This window comes from Stegodyphus dumicola, chromosome X2, assembly GCF_044657685.1.
Source record: "Stegodyphus dumicola isolate Sdum_Otavi_A_Nest chromosome X2, ASM4465768v1".
NCBI lineage: Eukaryota > Metazoa > Arthropoda > Arachnida > Araneae > Eresidae > Stegodyphus > Stegodyphus dumicola.
Window position 1 is genome coordinate 103,808,661 of NC_140781.1, and position 20,306 is coordinate 103,828,966.

The following is a 20,306-nucleotide window of genomic DNA, read 5'->3' on the forward strand; positions in this document are numbered from 1 at the left end:
CATAATGAAAAAATTACTCACAAAATAAGTAACGAGTTGTAATCTGTTTTGAACTGGAAAGTGAACAGAAACACCACAAAGTAAAGAAATGCAGATATTTCAAATGCCTGCAAAGCAGCAAATGAATCATTCCAGGTAACTGAAAAAGAAATACATTAAATTTAAGCTCTGTTAAAATTTCCATAAATGAAATATTATAGTAATTTATTACATCAACTGAATTAAATTAATACTAAAATAACATACACTTTCTTCTGTATCAGATCTGCATATAGATTGAAAATTATTACTTAAGCATCTAAGAAAATTTATTTTCAATAGAATACAAAATAAATAAATACATAAAAGACAAATAAAAACATTCAGCAGTGCTATAATTCAGAGATATGAATGAAGCAGCCAAATTTTATCTTTAATATTACTTAAAATTCCATTTTACAATGGCTTTAAATCTGCAGAAAACTCCATACACTAGTGTTTGTGAAAAATGCAACACCATGAAGTAATTGTAGGAAATGAAAGAAATTTATTCCACACATTACTGGTAGTGGTATAAATAAATGATCAAATTTAGAAACAAAAAAAAAATAAAACGAATATTGGAAATCAATATTTTGTGCGTCTGTTGCACTCAGCAATGAGAGCCCGTTCACATCATGGCATTGAATCATACAGGTTCTGAATGTAATTCTGGGCAATGGCATTCAAATTCTAAAAATCAGACTTAGTATGCGCCCCACCAGCTGTATGAGCTAGTCGCTGACTGATGAAATTCCAGATGTGCTTAATAGGCAACATAGCCAGAGAATAAGCAGGCTATGGAAGAAGCAAAAATTGTGTGCCCTAAAGAAGGCTTCTGCAGTCTGAGAAACATGTGCATGTGCATGTGCATTATCCTGCTAAAATACAGTGCCTGGAATGCTTTGAAGAATGGGGAGGACCTCTGACTCCACAACTTCCTTAGTGTAATTATCACTGTTGAGTTTGCCTGCTATCTGCACTAGATGGAATCGACAATTGTACCCAATAGCTCCCCACGCCATGATGCCAGGCATTTCTGCGGTATGACGCTGAATAACACAGTGTGGTACATATTCTCTGTAACGTCTGACGCATGCCCTTCCATCATGGCACTCCAAACTGTAGCGAGATTCAGCAGAGAAAACAAATTGTTGCTGCAAGGCACACCATGCACTGTGTTGCTGTACCCATTGAAGGTCCAAGGCATCTGTAATTAAGCAACATGGAAATCCTGAACAGAGGAACCTTTGCATATAGTTCATGCTGCAGCAATCACAAATCATGGAGATATTAAATGACAACAGAGCACCCGTATCCATGCTCCAACATTGTGATTACACACCAGAGGATGCTGTACGATCCATCACAGACATGTGGATGAGGTGTCTGTCGTCCTGTGCCATTGTGCTATTGTATATCCCACTGCCAGGATTTTGCCTTGTTTGGTTCTCTTCTGTCCATTTCTTCTTGACACACATCACTGTTGTGGCATTATGCTATATGTGGGCTGTGATTGCTTGATATGAATGTCCACCCTCTCGCATACCAATGTTGGGGCTTCGTTCAAATTCTGTTGGTTGTTGATATGGCACCCTCCACTGTTGATTAGGCATGCTGACCACTAGTTAAACGTTCACCACAGACAGATGACGATAAACAGATTTTGATACAAATTTACAGTCCTTACATACATGAAACAAGTGGCCGGTTCTCATTTCATGCAGGTGCAATTGCTTCGTAATTATAATCATTTGCATGTCTTGCTTCACATTACATTTCCTGTAAGTTTGGTTCAATTTGCATAAATAAATAACAAAAAGAAGACAATAATTGTGGCACACTATTATGAAATACAGCAAAGGTTTAAATCATGAGATATGTTTTAAACAATCTGAAATGAATAGAATTAAAGTCAGCAACACTGAGATGTTGAAGTGTTCTTTTAAATAAGTGTAACACATTAATTTACGTTTTTTTGTTAATCTTAGCCAAAACAAATTTAAAATATGTTCAGAGGCCATCATGATCGGAAATAGAAAGTTTCATTAATATATAACAGTTATCCCCCTCAAAAGATGGATGTCTTTGTGGAGGATTTTCAAAAGAGTAATTAATGATTTGAATTTAAGTTGCATATGTGAGAAATAATGAAAACTTCAAGCAGGTAGTATATTCAGTCATTAGAAAACAAGTTGCACAAGATTAAGAAGCAAATAACGACTTTTAATCATTGCTTTATTAATTGGCCTGATCACTTTCAAATTAAATAATATGATCATGAGATATGCTCTTTAATAAAAAATTTTAAATTTCTTTTAGGCTGATTTAAGTCTGAAACTTTGGCCCATTTGGAAAAATACCAAATCTACTGCATGTCTGCAATTCAGATGAGTTTGTACAACAATGCTAATGAAATTGTGCATCAGCTTTTCAGGCAATGTGATACTAAATGCCCACCTCACATCCTTATTTTCTGTGCTTCATTTTGAAATTGCTTCTTTCCTCCTCAAACTAAAGAGTGCTTAAACAGAAAAGTTCAGAACAGAATTTATGTAGCCAATAGTGACTGAGTAAAACAGAGAATTTTTATAATAAAACCAGAAAACATTCAAAACAGAGAATTTTTAAATAAAAATAGAACAAAGCTAAATATCCAAATAATATCAAGAAAAATATTAAGAAAAAAAATTCAAATCTGAAACATTTTTTGTTACATTGAGTAAAATAAAAGTAACCAAATCTTTTAGTGACAATGATTCAAAAGAAAGAAAGATTCTTGTCATGGGCAAACGTTTTGAATAAAACAGAATCACATATCTTTACATATACAGTTTATAATTATTTGTTACTTACACGTTGGTGGCAAAGGCCTAAATATCACATTCAGTTGCCTAGAAGTAACCTCATTCAAGGTGCCAAAGCTGAGTTAAAGAAAAAATACTGCCACTGAATAGCAAATATGATCAAGAATGGAGTTCATGCATCATATTATTTCTCTTATCCCCCCCAAAAAAAATATACATCCCTACTCATGTGCCAAAATTAAAGAACTATTTTTGTGGGCAGCAGCTTAACATTGCCATACAAATACATGAACAAACGACAAAGGATAACATAATTTCAAGTTATGAAAATCTGCAGATATGTAGCATAAGGCATTAATTTTTATAAAATTAATACCTATGAGAAAACAAATCATGATTGAAAATTTTTAGGGACAAACGAAAACTCATCCATTTTACCTCACAAGTTTACTTGTAAACTTTGTTCTCAATATTATTTCTGTTTATTTCAAATCTATTATTATAGAAAATGTTTGGCTCCCAGACAAGCAATGCTATAAATTCCTTTAGAATTCTAATGTGGGACAGGACTGTTTAAGGATAGAACTACAAATTCTATTTACTGAAGAAAAATTGAAGAGAAAAGCAGGCTGATGAAAGTAAAGTGAATCTGAACAAATGTGTAACTAATGGATAGGCAAAATAGGATGAAAATAAGCACTCATTAATATTATACAAAAAAACTTTATGGATATGTTTAATATTCATTTCAAACTCTTGAGACATTTTATTTATGTTTTAATGACAAGAGACTGAATAATTTTATAATTAATGCAGCCATCCAAATAATGAATTCAGCAGAATGCAATTTAAAATCTATCAAAATTAGAAATAAAGACAAATAAAAGCCATACCTTTAAAGAAAGGAATGCTCTCGCAAAAATGTATGAAACAATTGGTAAATGAAATACTTCTATTATCAATCTAAAACAATAAATTTGATCTTAAGAAATATTTAATTTACCTAAACATCTAAAGACATACGATATGAAAATAACAGGTTGGAGAAAAAAAATAGGTGAATAAATTTAAATAATATAAAATAAATCATACTGATGTAAATATATTCATACTGAAAAAGAATATAACTGAAAGTGATGGAAAAAATATAATGTCACAAAATAACATAAAACAAACAAAAAAAACATATACAGTCATTAGCCATAAAAATTTGCTCACTGAGAAGTAATCATTGGATTTAAATGAAAGGTATGTGTCAGGAAAATATACACATGATTAGAAATGCAAGTACAGGTAGAAAATGGCCCGATACCAGAATTTCACCATTGGTGCAGTCATGCTGCACTAACTGTGCAGTTTTGCCTCAATTTTGGAGGAGAATTTCCCAGAGGCAGACTGAGAGTCTCTTTCCCTTAACTTCTTGAGAGGACATTCGTCTTGATATGTATTTTGAGTGCTCACTTGCTGCATAGACACTATATGCTTACAAATACCCATGCATTCTCTGGGATTTAAACGCAGACCAACTGATAATGGTAGTCAGTGTTGCTAACTACAATATTGGCTGAACGGCTTGATCAAAAGCATAGCATGTCTACGAACTGCATAATGTGACCAGAGGACACTGAACTTTGTTATCTCTGGCACATAAAAAAGGTATGCACAGGTATTTTGCCTGTAATTAATCTGCTGCAAGAAATGCTTTTTCACTAGGCATACCATCATAAATTGAAAACAATACGATCAGCTGTGAGAGTTTGACAAGGATGATGGACACTGGGTGCTCAGCTCAGCAATCACCTGCCACTTAGGTTGCACTCATTTTACTGCAAGGAGGTGTTGAGACCAGTGAAGTTGCATACACAGCACCCACACTCAGAATGTCCTTGGCAGACCAATACCCGAGATAACTGATACGCACATACACAGTGCTAACTACACCACTGCCTGCCATCTGGACACAGCCAACTCTTTCAGTAAGGGCCTGTGTCTGTCCATACCATACCTGATCGGATGAAGGACATTTCATATCCCAGCACCCATTACACATGCTGCCACTGACTATGGTCTCTATTTGGAATGAAGTGATGCTCAACGAGTCTGGAACACAACCAAATGGAAACAGGTCATCTTCAGCAATGAGTTGAAATTAAATTTGGGCAATGATGACAACCTAGTGAACATCTATATCCTAACTTAACAGCAGCTCACTACTCTCACAGATGGCGTGATGGGATGGAGTGTCATCGCATAGCACACCCAGCCACCTATGTATAATATTGAGCCATGGCACCGTAACAGCCCAGCAGAATGTTCGTGACATCCTTCAGCTTCATATTTTGCTGCTTATGGCAGAGCTCTGAAAAGCCATTTTTCAAAAGAACAATGTTGTTGGTCACAGACAAGAAGGGTGTCACAGGAATGCTTCTCCCACATTACCAGACTTTCCTGGCCTGCCTGATCTTTAGCTTTGTCACAGATCGAGCATATCTGAGATCACTTGGAACAGCAAGCTGGACAGCTAGAAGTTTAATCGAACTAGAGGTGCTCTTACAGCAACTATGGAATGAGCTGAGGCAGGATACCATATGAGATTTCAATGCTTCAATGTCCAACCGTATCATATTGTATATTCAAGTTAGGGGTGGCCCAACAGGGTACTAGAACCTTCAGTCATTAGTAGTTTTTTCTTGTAATAAAATAGCCTTTTGATTCGATATTGTAAACACTTGCTCATATCAGTGTTGCTCTCATATATATAAAATATAATTTGATTCTGATACCTCTATCTTGGGACACAAATTTTTATGGCAATAAAAAATATATAATTCAGATAAAAAGGAGGACATAAAAATTTATTACAAGTATAATCTTAATTCTTTTGAAATCAAAGGATATGAATATTAATTACCAATAATTGCAATTAAAGCAGCTTGAACTGCAATCTGAAATGAAATAAAATGTTCAAGATTAAGTGATCAAACAAGAATAGTTTAAAATAAGAAATAATCTATAAAAAATACTTTAGTTAGAAAAATGGATTACTTTTTCTATATATTGCTAATATTAAATACAATTTCTTATCAAAACACAGTTAAAAGGTTAGTGTGTATGTACATTTTTGATTTATTATAATAAACAGAGAGATTAGACAAATTTAGCTGAAACACTTGCAAATATAGCACCTCAGATTTCAAACAGAAGTATGCAAAATCAGTTGAAACATTTTTGCGTTTTTCACATTCAGTAAACAAAAGTAGTGCCGCAGCACAACTGACATTAAATAGTGTGATTTGCAGAACATATTGGGAAACATATGGTTTAACAGAGAAGACAAATGTTGGTTATGGCTCACTAGTGTATTTATGAACAAGATAGTAATTCATGATGGTGCACAGCATCACATCAGAGATAACTAGATTGATTAAGAGTAAATGCTGATTCAAGAGGAAGATGTCTAAAAAGATGTTCAAATACTTGTATTAACAATATTAACCAAAAAAATATAATACCTCAGCACTCAACAAAAACATATCTCAATACTTAATTTTTTATAGAAATGAAATATGTTCCTTGACTCAACTGTTTCCAACTAACCAGTTACTCTGCAGTTTCATGTACTCATTATTAAACTTGCATTGCTATAGTCAAACACTTGGTCACCAGTGTCAATGCCAAACATCAGTTTCAACAGTACTAAAAGTGTAAATTTAGAGCTTTTCAATAATGTGAAATTTGTGGACCATGTTTTTCAGGTCAAGGAATATTTGTGTGTGAAGAAGTCTATTATCCATAGTATGTTGAGCACAATGTAATAAAATGTGTAGTTTGCCCCTCCATATCATGGCATTTCCTTTAACTACCTGAGGTACACATTACTGCCAAGGATTGTCTGATTTCTTGAAGTAACAAACGCTAAAAGAAAAGGTACAAATCTAAAAAGAGGAATTAAAAGATACAATTTACATATGAGGGAAAGGTTACATCACTAAATGCAAATAGGTAACCAAAATTAGCATAAAACAAATCCAACAATCACACCAGCCTTTTAAAAGGGCATGCCAGACCTATGTGTCAGTTTGCAACCAGTAACAGTTCTGTGTAATCTGGAATGGCCGCTATTGCCATAAGTGATCAATGACACTATTGCCAGCTTGTCTCACCGTTGTCAAGCATGCATTTCAGCTGGAGGGTTTTAATCTTTCACATTTTTTGAAAGCATAAAATGTACAAAACGTTTGAAGAGTTAGAAGTGAACTATCACTATGTCATGTTAGTACCATAGAGACAAGGAAAAGAGTGTAAAGGACCCCTTTTATTTGATTCAAATAAAAATTAACAGAAGGCACCACTCATGCTTACAAAATATAGCCAACAGTTATGCTTTCAATTAAAGATATTGGTATTGACTTAATTAAGTAAAGTAACTTAACCTAATGGCTACATAAGTAAAGCAATGCGCAAGTTGGCTCTGACTTAAAGGTTGGCATGACAAGCCTAATGGTGAGAATAATGCAACGCCAATAGAATACTATTTGCAAGGAAATCAATTTAGCAACATGGCCTTTAGGAGACAGAACATGCTTTGATTCTAACCTCTAAAACCTTCCTCTAAATAATCTCTCCTTTCTACCCCAATTGAATATCACAGAAGCTAGAAATTTACATTCTAGCAGGAAAATAGAAATAAGGAGGATAGGAAAGCATACTATAAAATAACTGGTTAAAAACTAAATGTAAACTCTACAGGGTATCATACTCATTATTAGCACGATGTTTCCATTGCACATTCTTCTGACCCATTTGATCTTTCCCGATGTGATGGTCATAATACATGTGTTTTTGTATGTCTTTGCTTTATTGTTTGCTATGTAATCTAGCAATACCACACCAACCTCTTGGATAAATTTCATGCGCATCCATTAAACAGTTTTTGTTTTATTCCATGTTTTGCCTTTGTTGCTCACTTTTTAGCAGGACTGTATTATTCAACCATCTTGAGGTATTTTGAGGCATAATGTGAGGAATAATTTCCTCTTACAGTATGATGTAGAAAATTTACCACTTTTTGCAAAAAGAAAGGTAAATATTCTGTTGATAAATGCACAAGACTTGCAGCTTTCTTCATTTTATCTTTTCCAAATTGATGCTAAATTAAGTATGTTAAAAATGGACCTACTCCTGTCAATACATTATTGTAACAAAAATCAAGTGTTATCCATCTTCTGTACTTGCATTTTAATCTTCCAATAGGTACCATAATAATAACCTACAGTTTTTAAAATGAAATAATAACAGACCACAATTTAGAAAAGCGACCTAAGTTAATCCTTGACAAAGGAGAAATAAATTAACAAATAAGTAATGTTTGTTCTTATCAGTCCAACCCCTACAAGTATAGTTAGTAGTGCAAAAAATAGCAAAATTATAGCATCAAAAGCATAATCATGTTTAAAAACAAAAAATTCTTTTTGAGCAGACCAAGTCTAAAAACAAAACATGTAAATGTAACATGTAAACAAAACATTATAATAAACAACATGTAAACAAAACATTATAATATACATAGCCACTCCAACATATGAAAAAATAACAACATGAAAATTTGAAACCATACAGGCTGGAGTAAAATCTGCATAATCATAACACCAAAAACATAAATAAGCTCAAGAAAGCTTAAAAATCTAATATAAATTTTCTTTTGAGCAGACTGAGTCCAAAGAACAAAATACATAAACATGTGAACTTTAAAATTTTGACTGGGAATAAAATCTGAGAAAAATGTTTTGCAGCAAACATACTCTAATTATCATACACAACAAAATATTTTGGATAAGAGTACATAAGAATGTACCGACTAAATTAGTATAACATTTCACATGGCAGAACTCGTGTTTTCTTCTAGTCGGCTTTCACTAATTGCAACAGCATTTAAAATGACCCAAAGAGTGTCAAATTACTAATGTTTGACAATAATTCTGAACATGACTGATATCTAACAATAGCTCCAAGTCTAAGATTACAACAGAACTTGTGGCTTTTCTAAACCTTTTCAGAAAGCTCTGCATTAAAATAAAGGTACAGTGTAATTTTTAAGAATTTCTATAAGCAGATTTGTTCATAAAGACTATGTCCTAGAAATGTGGGTTTGGTTTAATCTATTTGATTATAGCAAAGCACACTAGGGCTATCTGCTTAAGGTGAGGGATGCCTTCACGGAGAACTTTCTCAGGGAAACTGGCTCATATACACCAGAGATCGGCAAAACCCCTCCTTTAAGGGATCAGATCTGTTGGCATTTTCCTTTTTTACTTAATTTGAAAAAAAAACGATACCAAAATGATGTGAGGTGTTTCTGTTTGGTATGGTCCATATTTTGTTCTGCAACCTTGAAAAAATATATTAGATGGAAAAATTTATGTTTATAAATATATACAAATTCTAAAGAAGATTAAAGAGAAATCCAAAGCTCTTGATTACAAGACATTAGTAAAATAAGTTAATAAATAAAAATATAATTTATTATTTTACATAAATATTACAGTAATAATGTATAAAAGTGGCAATAATAATATACATAGCTATATTATGACACAGTATTCAAAGAATCGAAATGAAACTCAACTAAGCTTTAAGGAAGCGAAAAGAGCAAATAATCGAGACTCCGCAGGAGCCAAATTTGCAGCTAGAGCAGGAGCAATAAAAAGAGCGAATAATAAAGGTACCAGATCTGTGGATAATGCAGGAGCGATGAAAGATGAATAATCACAACTCCGAAGAACCCAGATCTGCGACTAGCACCAGAGCACTGACAGCTGGGAATCTGAGCTGTGAGTTCCTATAATCCACATACTTTAAACAGATCACTGCACTGCCAGATGGGAAAAAAAATTCCATTCATTTGCAAGCAGGGATGGTCAGTTTCGCTGAGATGCATTTCTTTATTTAATGTTTTTTCTTTTTTAAAATACTAGACGGGAACACAAGCAAACTAAAAGCACATACATACATAAAAGATAGCTCAGAAATGTTTTTGGCAAAGTATGCTAGTGTTTACATTAAGAGGAATCAAATTTTTGGCATTCTTCCCAACAACAGCTCTTGGTGAATTGTTAAAGAACTACCACTCTGTTTTCATATGAGCGCTGATCATTCACTCAGTAAAGTGAATCAGTTCTGGAGTGGATCATCCATCTCTAGTATACACCTTACACATGGGGAAAAACACGAAAACGCCCATGCAGTTAGCCCATTTGCCTGGAATCGAACCCAGGTCGGAACTGCCAGTGTTCAACAACTTAACTACTCGGCTACAGGTGGCCTCCAGGCAGTGTGGCAAATATTTGATTTAGTCTTTTTAATGTGGTACAAATAGCTAAAGCAAAAGATATACAAGTAAAAAATAAAGCAAAATGACATTAACAGACACAAAGGAGTTTTTCCTAAAACAGAATTTTTTTCTAAAATCAGTTACATTAAATACATTCTTGTATATTTTATATGTCCACAAACCACCTGGAAATTGTGCTTATAAGAATTTATAAATTTTTTTAAGTGACTGAAAACTACTTTGCTATTAATTTATTTGTCATTATTTTTGTTGATTTAAACAATGCAGAAAAATAAAATAGTATATTATATACATATATTTAAGGAAATATAATTTTGATAAGGCAATTGATAAGGCATGTTTAATGGCTCACAAAGAAAACTTATAAGCCAATAACCATATCACACAAATTCATATAATTTAATAACATATCAGCATATGTTAATCATATATCACATCAAATCATTTCGTCAAATTTAAATAAAATATCATTATCTATTAGTAACATATTACAATAAAATATTTGGGCTACATATCAAAAAGCATTATCAGGAAACAATTATGTACTGTAAATATATTTACTTCTATTTTATTTGCATAAATATTACTGAGACATAATAAGTGTCTCATGTCTCTTTTCCAAAAACAAAACAAGCATTTTGATGACACTGCATTTTTTTTCTTTTTTTCCCTGTGTGTATGTGCAAATGCACATGTGAATTTTTCTTCTTGAGGAAAGCATTACCTATTCTTTAGTATAAAGTAAGTAAAAAAAGTTTTTTGTCACTCAGTTTGTTAAAATCAGATCATATTACATCTTTTTTTTTTTTTTTTTTTTTTTTATGGTGCAGAGTCATTAGGTTATTTTGAAGCTGAAGTACATGAAATATATAATATGCCCTCGCTGGGGCTCAAACCTAGACCTCTCGAAACCACCTTTTAGTTCAGGCACCACTGTAGTCATTAGGATTTTTCATTGTCAGGAAACTGAACAAATGAGCAATGCCCTTGCTGGGACTCAAATTCGGACCTCTCGAATATGCGCTGACTGTGCTAACTGTTACACCATGAAAGCATGCAGAAAAGAGGAAGAAAATTCCTCCTTTTAAAGTCAGTAATAATTATAAAGGTCTTGCTGCTTTGAGTGTTAATTCCTCAAGTCGCCATACCCAAAGCATTATTTGTTCAGATAATTTATAAACTGAACTCTTTGTGAAGTGAGATGTGCATGATCTAAAGTTTCAATGTATTATTCATGTAGAAGAAAATACATTAATTTTTCACTTATAACCACTCATAAATTGACAGTTTATTTAAAAAGAATTTTCTTATCCTGAATGCCAATTTTTCCGCAATAACTCGTATTCTTTACTTGTTTCATTCTTTCCAGAGAAGACTAAAACTGTTGATTATATTTTCTAAGTTAGTGTAAGTAAGTTCACACAAGTGAAGCATTTTTTACTACTAAAATTGGCAGTTATAATCAAAAAAGGAAACCAAAAGAAAATGCTTATTATTCTATTTCTATACACATCCTATTCATGGCACACAAATTTAAATTAGTATGGCGTAGAAATAGACTTTCCTAAATACTGAGCATGAGCAGCAAGATTTATTTATTTACATTTATAAAAAGACACATTTATTAAAAAAAACTCAAAATCTTTGCTAATTTAAGAAATTCTTCCTGTTCAAATATGCTTTTACATGTTATTAATACTTAGTTGCAACTTTCAATATTTCTTAATTCTAATATGCAGCTCCTAATGGTATCAAGTTTGGCTACATTTGAGCGACTACATGTTTTAACAAAGTTCAAACAGCTAAAAATATAAGGTGGTGCTAGTTCTTTAATGTACAATTTAATAACATAGAAATTCGAAAAAATATTCAGTTAAGGAAAATACATACATGTAAAATTAGAAGAATGAAGTTTATGACTTTTTCCTCACGTTTCAACAGAAGAACAAAATATGACACCATAAATAAAGGAAATGTGATCATGATCAACCAGGTGCTGAAATGAAGTTAAAAAATTAAATATTTTAATATAAAAATAAAGTTTACTTTTATTTTAAAATTTACCTGAATTCAGTTTAAATTTTAATTGATGTAGAAGAAAATGTAACTTCGCCTCTGGTTTTATTTAAATTCAGTCAGAAATGGCATTTTTGATAATCTAAAATTTGAACAAGAGACAGTTTTAACCCTAAACCTTATTTACCTAATTTTTTTTTTTTTTTTTTTTTTTAAAAACATTACTCAGTCTTAAAAATGTATGCTTCAGGTCATAAATTGTATTTTTTTATATTTTAAAGATAATTTTTTATTTTGAAAAAAAATGATACTCATTCATATATCATCATAACTACCTTAGTATATACTAAATCACCAAATTTTCAGAATGTGCCAAACTCTAGCAACCATACACATATCCATTCTTCAGGCAATAGTTCTCCAGTGACATAGCTAGAATGTGATGGAAGGGGTGATCTACCACAGGTGCCACATTTTTAGGTGGGTTTATTTTGGGAGTGAAAAATTATTTTATAGAAGTTAATCATGTGGATTGTTATTGTAAGTGAAGGATAACACAGTTCTAAATTGCAATATGGAATTAAATTGAGAATAGTTTTTATGTAGATAAATGATTTAAGGACATCATGTAATTTCATCAACTACATATTTTATATAAGCACCTTTTTGATTCTGTCGATACTTTAGAATGCAAATTATAAATATCGACTAAATTATGATCATGGTTACATTAATGAAGAAATCCTTGTTAAGACAGAAATATTGCAGTTTTATTTCTGTTATTGCTAGGGAAATCAAAACAAGAATGAGAAAGAGCAGTAATTTTGAATTTTCCCAGTTTATTCTAAAATACAGTCTCAAGAATAACATTCCAAATATTGTAATACAACTGCAAACTTTTCTCTCAACTGCTGTTAAGTGCTGCTAATTGTTAGAAGCATTTTCGAAATAAAATTCATTTAAGAAGTATTTAAGAACTATAAAAGTTTACTCTATATTTAAGAAATCTTTCTGTACTGGCTACATAACAGCAAATGAAGCAATCAAATAAACCTCTGTCATTAATGGTTTTGCGAACAAGAAACAAACAAGATAAAAATATAATTTAAAAATTTTTGAATTTAAATTTATTTTCAAAAACAAATGTAGAGTTTTAATTTATTTTCCTCCACTTTTTTGTAATTATATGTTTTAATATCAATAAATTCAGAGGCAAATTCAGGGGCTACCTTATATGGCAAACTGAGGGGCTTGGGTTCCTGAGCAAAAGTTCTAGCTATGTCACTGCCTGGAAGCCCAGGCAGCAAACGTTCTAATTATGCCACTGCCATTCTCATAACAATCCTTCAGTCAAACAATGCTGGCATTTTTGTATGCATTGTTTTTGTTATATTTCAAGCTCCAACAGTTTTTATAAGCAAACCATATCTTTTGCCTTAATTTTGAAACATGCACTTGTGGAATTTGACAGCAATAGAAGAAACTGTAGGAAATTTCTGTAAGAAGAGTTTTGCCATAAAATCTGTACAGGAAACAATGGGAAGATGTGTTTCATAGACAGCCAGTGTTACCAATGTTTGAATGTTGCTGAGTCTCTGAAATTCTCTAAAGTTTTTTAAAGAGAAAACAAATCACTGTGTGCTTGGAGAGAACAGCGCAAAAAAAAAAAAAAAAATTACAGAAAAGTTCGGAGATGAATGTATTTTACTTTTCTAATGTATGATGTAATCCTTATTTAACAATTAAAATTTATATTTATAATAGCTAAAGTATGCTGATAATGTTTGCCAACTTGAGAAAAATATTGAAAGTTTAAAAAAAAATTTTAAATCACAAAAACCAAAAATTTGAACCCGATAAATAACTTTTACCTTTTCATATGTAAAAATCAGAAAATTGCGCCAACCTTATTGTGTTAATACGCAAGAACCAAAATATTACCCTGTTCATGCACAATTATTTGTATTTTCTGTTCTTGTAAAAAGTAAAGCATTTAATTAGAATTTGGATTTTGTTTTTATAACACAATGAGCAAGACCTTTGTTAAAATTTCCATACCTCACCACTGATATGCACGTAATTTTTTTTTTTTTTTTTTTTTTTTTTTTTTTTTTTTTTTTTTTTTTTGTTATCTACACAAAAATAGCACTTTTCCCATTAGCATATATTGAATCATATCAGAACATGATTAATCAATCACTCTTATCAGTCATAAACCTACATAATTTAAACTTAAATATCATTTGACAGATATAAGAAATATTATGCAAAATAGAAGTAGTCAATGATAAAGAATAAAGTACGCTAGTACTAAAAGAATAAATTAGCGCAAAATTCTGCTAAATAATAAATTAAGTTTAAAAGCATTGTTAGATCCATCTATCAGCAAATAAAACCCAAATTTTACCAAGTAAACTTTTAAAATATTATACAAGTTATTTAAAATATTATACAAACTTTTAAGATATTATACAAAATATTTAAACTTTTTAAAACATTATACAAGATATATTATCACAAGAAGATTATCAGTTCTTAGATGGCACAAGTATGAAAACTGGCTTCATAATTTAAACTTGCATTAAGTATTATTTGGCAAAATAAAAAAATGTTCATACTTGTTTCTCGACATCAAGCAAAAAACTTTTCATAGAATTTCAAGCCTAATTTATGAAAAACCTATGCACTATATACTTGTATGATAACCACCTTTACATAAAAATATTCCCCTCAGTTTATGGTCCTAGCATAAGTCGTTATTACCCTGCATCACTTGTTTCTCCACCCTGTTCTAACTTCATATAACCCTTTATTCAGGTAGGCTAGCAGATGACCAATATTCTTCATGTAATTACACAATTAGCCAGTCATATGTCTAACTCAACAACTATTATCTGTAACTCCCAGGGGAGTTTTAGTCATTTTCCTTCCACTGCCTAAGCAGGTGGCCTGCCTAAGCAGGTGGCCTACCTAAGCCAAAATATTAAGGATGATCTCAGCAATCGCAGATCTGCTTTAGCTGACTTCTTGTCGATAAGGTCTGGCACCCTAAATTAATTTATAAGCTGATTTCCACGGGAATTAGTGGCAATATGTTATGCTGGCTATGCAATTTCCTTGGTCAGCAGTTTTTTTTCAGTGAAATTAGGAAGCTCTTTATCCATATTCAAACAAATGGAATCTGGCCTTCCTCAAGGTGCTGTTTTGAGCCCTATACTATTTAATATTTATATTAACGATCTAACCAATTAATTCATTGGAAAGCATTCCCGTGATAAAAACTGCTCTATTTGCTGATGACCTGGTAACGTGGCCAAGCGAGCCAAAGAACACCCAGGATAGGCTTAATGCTACACTTAAAAGCCCTTGAGTAACTCAGTTTGTGTTCTGACAATGCTATATTTGTCAACAAATCAAAAACCACCTGCCAATTTTTTGCCCTAAATAGGCATCCTTTTGTACCTGCCCTTAAATTCCAGGGTACTGCAATTCAGAGAGAAGAAAGCATGAAGTATTTAGGATGCATTCTTGATTCTAAGTTGAGTTGGAAAAGACATATTGATTATGTAAGTTGAAAAACTGTTAAAAGACTTCCTATTCTTAAAAGGTTGGCTGGTTGCAAATGGAGTTGCAAGCCAAGAAGCTTTTCATTCAGCCAATCTTCAGTTACTGTAATGAAGTTCTGGTCTCTGTTGCTACTAGTACTATTCAAAAACTTGAAACTGTCCAAGACCAAGCTCTCCATATTATTACAGACGCTGTACGAACCATTCCTATTCCACCACTGCAGTGTTTAACTCAAAACTCTCCAATAAGAAACATAATTTAAAGAGATGCAGTCCTTTATGAAAAGTTGATTCGCCTATCCAACAATACTTTTTGAAGGGATTATGACACTCACACAGAGAGATATCTTAAAAAGGGTTTATACAATATGCTTATTCTGCAGCCACTGATATGAATGTCCACCTCAATCCTCAAATTCTTTGTAGGCCTGTTTGACCTTTGGGATGTGGAGAGATCTCGGTGTGTCTGAAGCTGGATATGCAGGTTAATAAGAGTCATTTGAGCAAACAACAGGTTCATGCCATTGCTCTATCTTCCACTAAAAACAAATACCCTAGAGAAACATGGTTACATGTCTACACAGATGGATAAATGTTTAACGTGAAGACAGAGCGGGAGCCAGTGTGTGTTGTGATCTTCTTTCATGCTATGCACCAATACGTGCTCATTCCACCCATTATGATGGAGAAATTGAGACTATTTACATTGCATTAAAGCAACTGGCTATCCACCCTCGTCATTCTGCAGAGCTGGTTTTTTTGTCATACCTCGCTGTCTGTTCTTCAATCTCTTGCACTTAGACAATACACATATAATGCCCATGTACTGGAGTGCAGAGAGCTCTCAACGTCAATCTCTGTTTCTTCCCAGTGAATCCCAGCTAACTGCAGAATTCCTGGGAATGAGGATGCTGACTTTTTGGCCAAAACGTGTGCAAGGGTCCTCCAAAGACCTTTGCAAAGCATCTTATTTCATTCAGTGAAACTACTGATAAAAAGAAGATATGCCTCTAGGATAAAGCAGATGCCAGCAAGCCATGGGCCTCACTGCTTGAGAATACACGGTTGATCCCAGACTTTCCTAGAAATGCAGGTGTGGCACTTTTCCACCTTACTACAGGTCATGACTGTTTGCCAGCGTACTTGTATTGGCTTGGGCTTTGTGACTCTCCCTAATATCTTCTGTGCGGACAACATCAAATTTTTTACACTACTCATATTGACTTGTGCTCTGCACTTGTGGTTTTAAACTGTAACATTAAAAAATATTGGAAGGCTAGAGATCTAATGCCTTCATAGTAATCTTCTAGGCATTTGTAATAAATAAATCATCTTTCAAAGCTATCCACAGATCAACCCAATTTTTAGTATCTTCATATGATGCGAAGCGCTGTTCAGACAGGCCATGCTTCATTAATCGAAACAAGTAGTTATTAGAAAGAACTATGTCTGGTGAATACAGCAAGAGGGGAGTGAACTTCTCATTTAAATGTTTAAGAATAAGTTTTGACTGACGCTGCAATATGTTGATGAGTGTTATGATGCAAAAGAAAAATTTTGTTATGTTTGGAGTAGTAGTGGACATATTTTTCTTTGAGTACTTGGCTCAATCTCATCAGATGTGTTGGTAGAGAGCCAGAGTAATGGTTTCGTTCGGTTTGAGTAAATCATAATACATGACGCCGAGTTGATCTCAACACATGCACAACAGGATTTTTTTTCCATGAATATTCAGTTTGACTGTCAATATTGAAGCATGGCAAGGTGGTCCCATTGATTTCTTCTTCCTTCAGATATCATAGTGGATCCATTTCTCATCATCAGTGACTATACAATGGAAAAAAAAAACCTTCGCTTGCATCCAGTAAGCAGCATTTCACATGTAAAAAATTTCCATTCAACATTTCTTGTTCATATTCATTCTTCAGTTCTTCAGTTCATGTGCAAGACAATTTCCTTGCTTTTAAATCATTTCCAATGATTTTAAACAATGTGAAATTGTTGAGTGACTCCTAATGTAAGTGCAAGTTCTACTTGCATTTGACAAGAATCTTCATCCAATTATGCCTCCAATTCCGTGTCTTCATACATTTTCATCTTCGCGCTCATCTTCGAAGTCAAATTCACCATTCTTAAACTTTTGAAACCACTCACAACTTCTCTCACTTAAAGCAGCCACATCATATGCTTCTACAAGCAATCAATGTGCCTCAGGTGCAGATTTCTTCAAATTAAAGAAGCAAATCAAAAGTTCCCACAAATGACACTCATTCAGCACAAAGCTCGATATTTTCGCACAAAAAAAATATATATATGTTGCTGATACAATATCGCTAATATTTCAAGGTTATGTTGTTAGCAGATGTCCTACCTTATGATGTTACATCAGACAGTTTTACCCATAACTTACTGATGGCACCATTTTTTTCCCAAGTATCAGAGACTTATTAGTACTCCCAACAGATGAATAAACAATTTTAAGACATTACCCTAGTTACAAGAGAAGCCTGAAGAAGAAAGAATTGACCCCTGAGGTGCTGATTCAAAACTAAGAACCCAAAATTTATATAGGGCTTATTTATATAGGGCTTTTTATAGGGGCTTAGAGACTGAATATTTCTGAGTTACTGCTCAATTATATTCAAGGTTCTACTAAACATAGGTTACTAGCTTACGGCAAACGTTTCCTACACGTCACTAGCTTACAACTATACATATATACCGGATCTGCACACTGGTCTACTAGTTCTCCAGATGTACTAGATTTACTAAGAAATACTGTAACACACATAACTTTTTTCACATTCCAGTGTTTAAGGTTATCAATACCTTAGATTAGTTCATTCTATAAAATCTAATAATTTTATACTTTGCTGAGTTTAAAACTGCTGATGTAACTAAAGAAATGTAACATGAATGTGCAGATGTATCCCATAACCTACATCATAAGAATTTCTCCCAAATGCCAGCCTAACATAATTCATCTAGTTCTCATTCTTAAAATTATTAGATGATCAGGATTTTTCATTAGTTTTCTGACTATGCTGTTTTTATTTAGATTACTTTAAATTAAATTCATTTACTTTTTTGTATTGAACTGTTAGGTAATATGTTATGAAGAAGTTTGAATTTTAAAAATTGCTAAAATAATGGCAGAAGTTGTAAATATACTACTTCCCAATGTAAGCTTTAAAAATAACAAGTTTAAAAAAATATTATTGAACTTACTTTTCATTCACATAGAAACGCACAAGAGGGAAAAGAATAATTCCAGATGTTATTACTGATGTTATAAAATAATGGAAAGTAAAAATTCCAAAGGTTCTTCGAATAAAACCTACAAAATATGCAAGATAAAAATTGATAACTATTTACACAGTTATAAAAGTAAATGTCACTTATCAATTTTTTTGTTTTCCAATGAAAATAAATACTTATTTGGTTCTATTAATTGCACTAAAGTATTAGATTTCTTATAATACAGTCAAAATTAACTATTTTGAAAGAAATTCTTCCTCTTCTTCATTGGGTCAACACCCCCTTCCTTCTCCAGGCATCTTGGTTTTTGGCAACTGTTTTTAAGTTTTTGAACTTTAGAATATTTAGGTCATTTTCAGCACAACTGATCCATCTCACCAGGGATTTACCCTGAGGTGTGGTTCCCATGGGCTTTGCCAGACAGACTTTCTTATAACACCGATCTTCAAGCATTCTGGCCAGATGGCCAGCCGATTTAAGTCTCTGTAGTTTGAAGAATTTTACTACAGCAGAATGTTTATAGAGCTTTCATAACTTTAAATTAGATCTTCTTCACAATCCATTCACACAAACCCCACCTACTGTGCAATGCAATATCCTTCTCTCAAAAATCCCAAAAGCTACCTCATAACATAAAGTCAACCTCAAGCTTCTGATGCATAAGTGAGAACAGATAAGATTCTTGTAAACAAGTAATTTAGTTCTTAACTCGAGGATGCTAGATTTTAAATAGGTTTTCAGGCCATGAAAACATCTATTCGTAGAAGAGATTCTTTTAAGTATTAAAGGAGTTTACATTTCATCTCCACTGCCAAATAAGTGAAACTAGACCTTTTCAAATCAATAGCTACCAATTTCTAAATGATTAAGCAAAAAGTCATATTTTAAACAAAGCATATGTTTAGTTTTACTTTCGTTAACAGAAAAGTTAAATACTAATTCAGAAGTCAAACAACAAAAATCAGCGTTATACCTACAAAATTTTCACAGGACTAGTTTCGATGGTTTTACCGAACCATCATCTTCAGCTGCAAAACCGCAAATGAACAAGATAGGAAATAATGATTAGATAAGATAAGAAAGCCTGGACAAGAATAAGCAAGTGGCGCCATCTGTTGGTGAAACCAGAACAAAAACATAATTTCTCTAAAAGCCGAAGGCAAATTTGGATTGGAATTAGGATCGTTAACTAGAACAGAAAGATTTTTATGAATGTGAAATGCCTCTAGAAAATCCAGTTCTCCAATGGAAGATGTTTTTTGAATAATTTTGGCAGCAGAAAAATTGAAA

General features: G+C 32.8%; 1 protein-coding gene across 6 annotated transcripts in view; it reads right to left on the reverse strand.

The window, feature by feature from the left end:
- LOC118184685 (protein lifeguard 4-like) overlaps window positions 1-20,306 on the reverse strand; it is a 73,870-nt gene that overhangs the window by 24,581 nt on the left and 28,983 nt on the right. For all 6 annotated transcript variants that reach the window (XM_035354395.2, XM_035354397.2, XM_035354396.2 and 3 more), the window contains exons 3-6: window positions 18,987-19,095; window positions 12,067-12,172; window positions 5,737-5,770; window positions 22-139 (exon numbers count right to left, since the gene is read on the reverse strand). In XM_035354395.2, coding sequence (XP_035210286.1) covers window positions 22-139; window positions 5,737-5,770; window positions 12,067-12,172; window positions 18,987-19,095 — 367 coding nt within the window. The remainder of the gene's footprint in view (window positions 1-21; window positions 140-5,736; window positions 5,771-12,066; window positions 12,173-18,986; window positions 19,096-20,306) is intronic.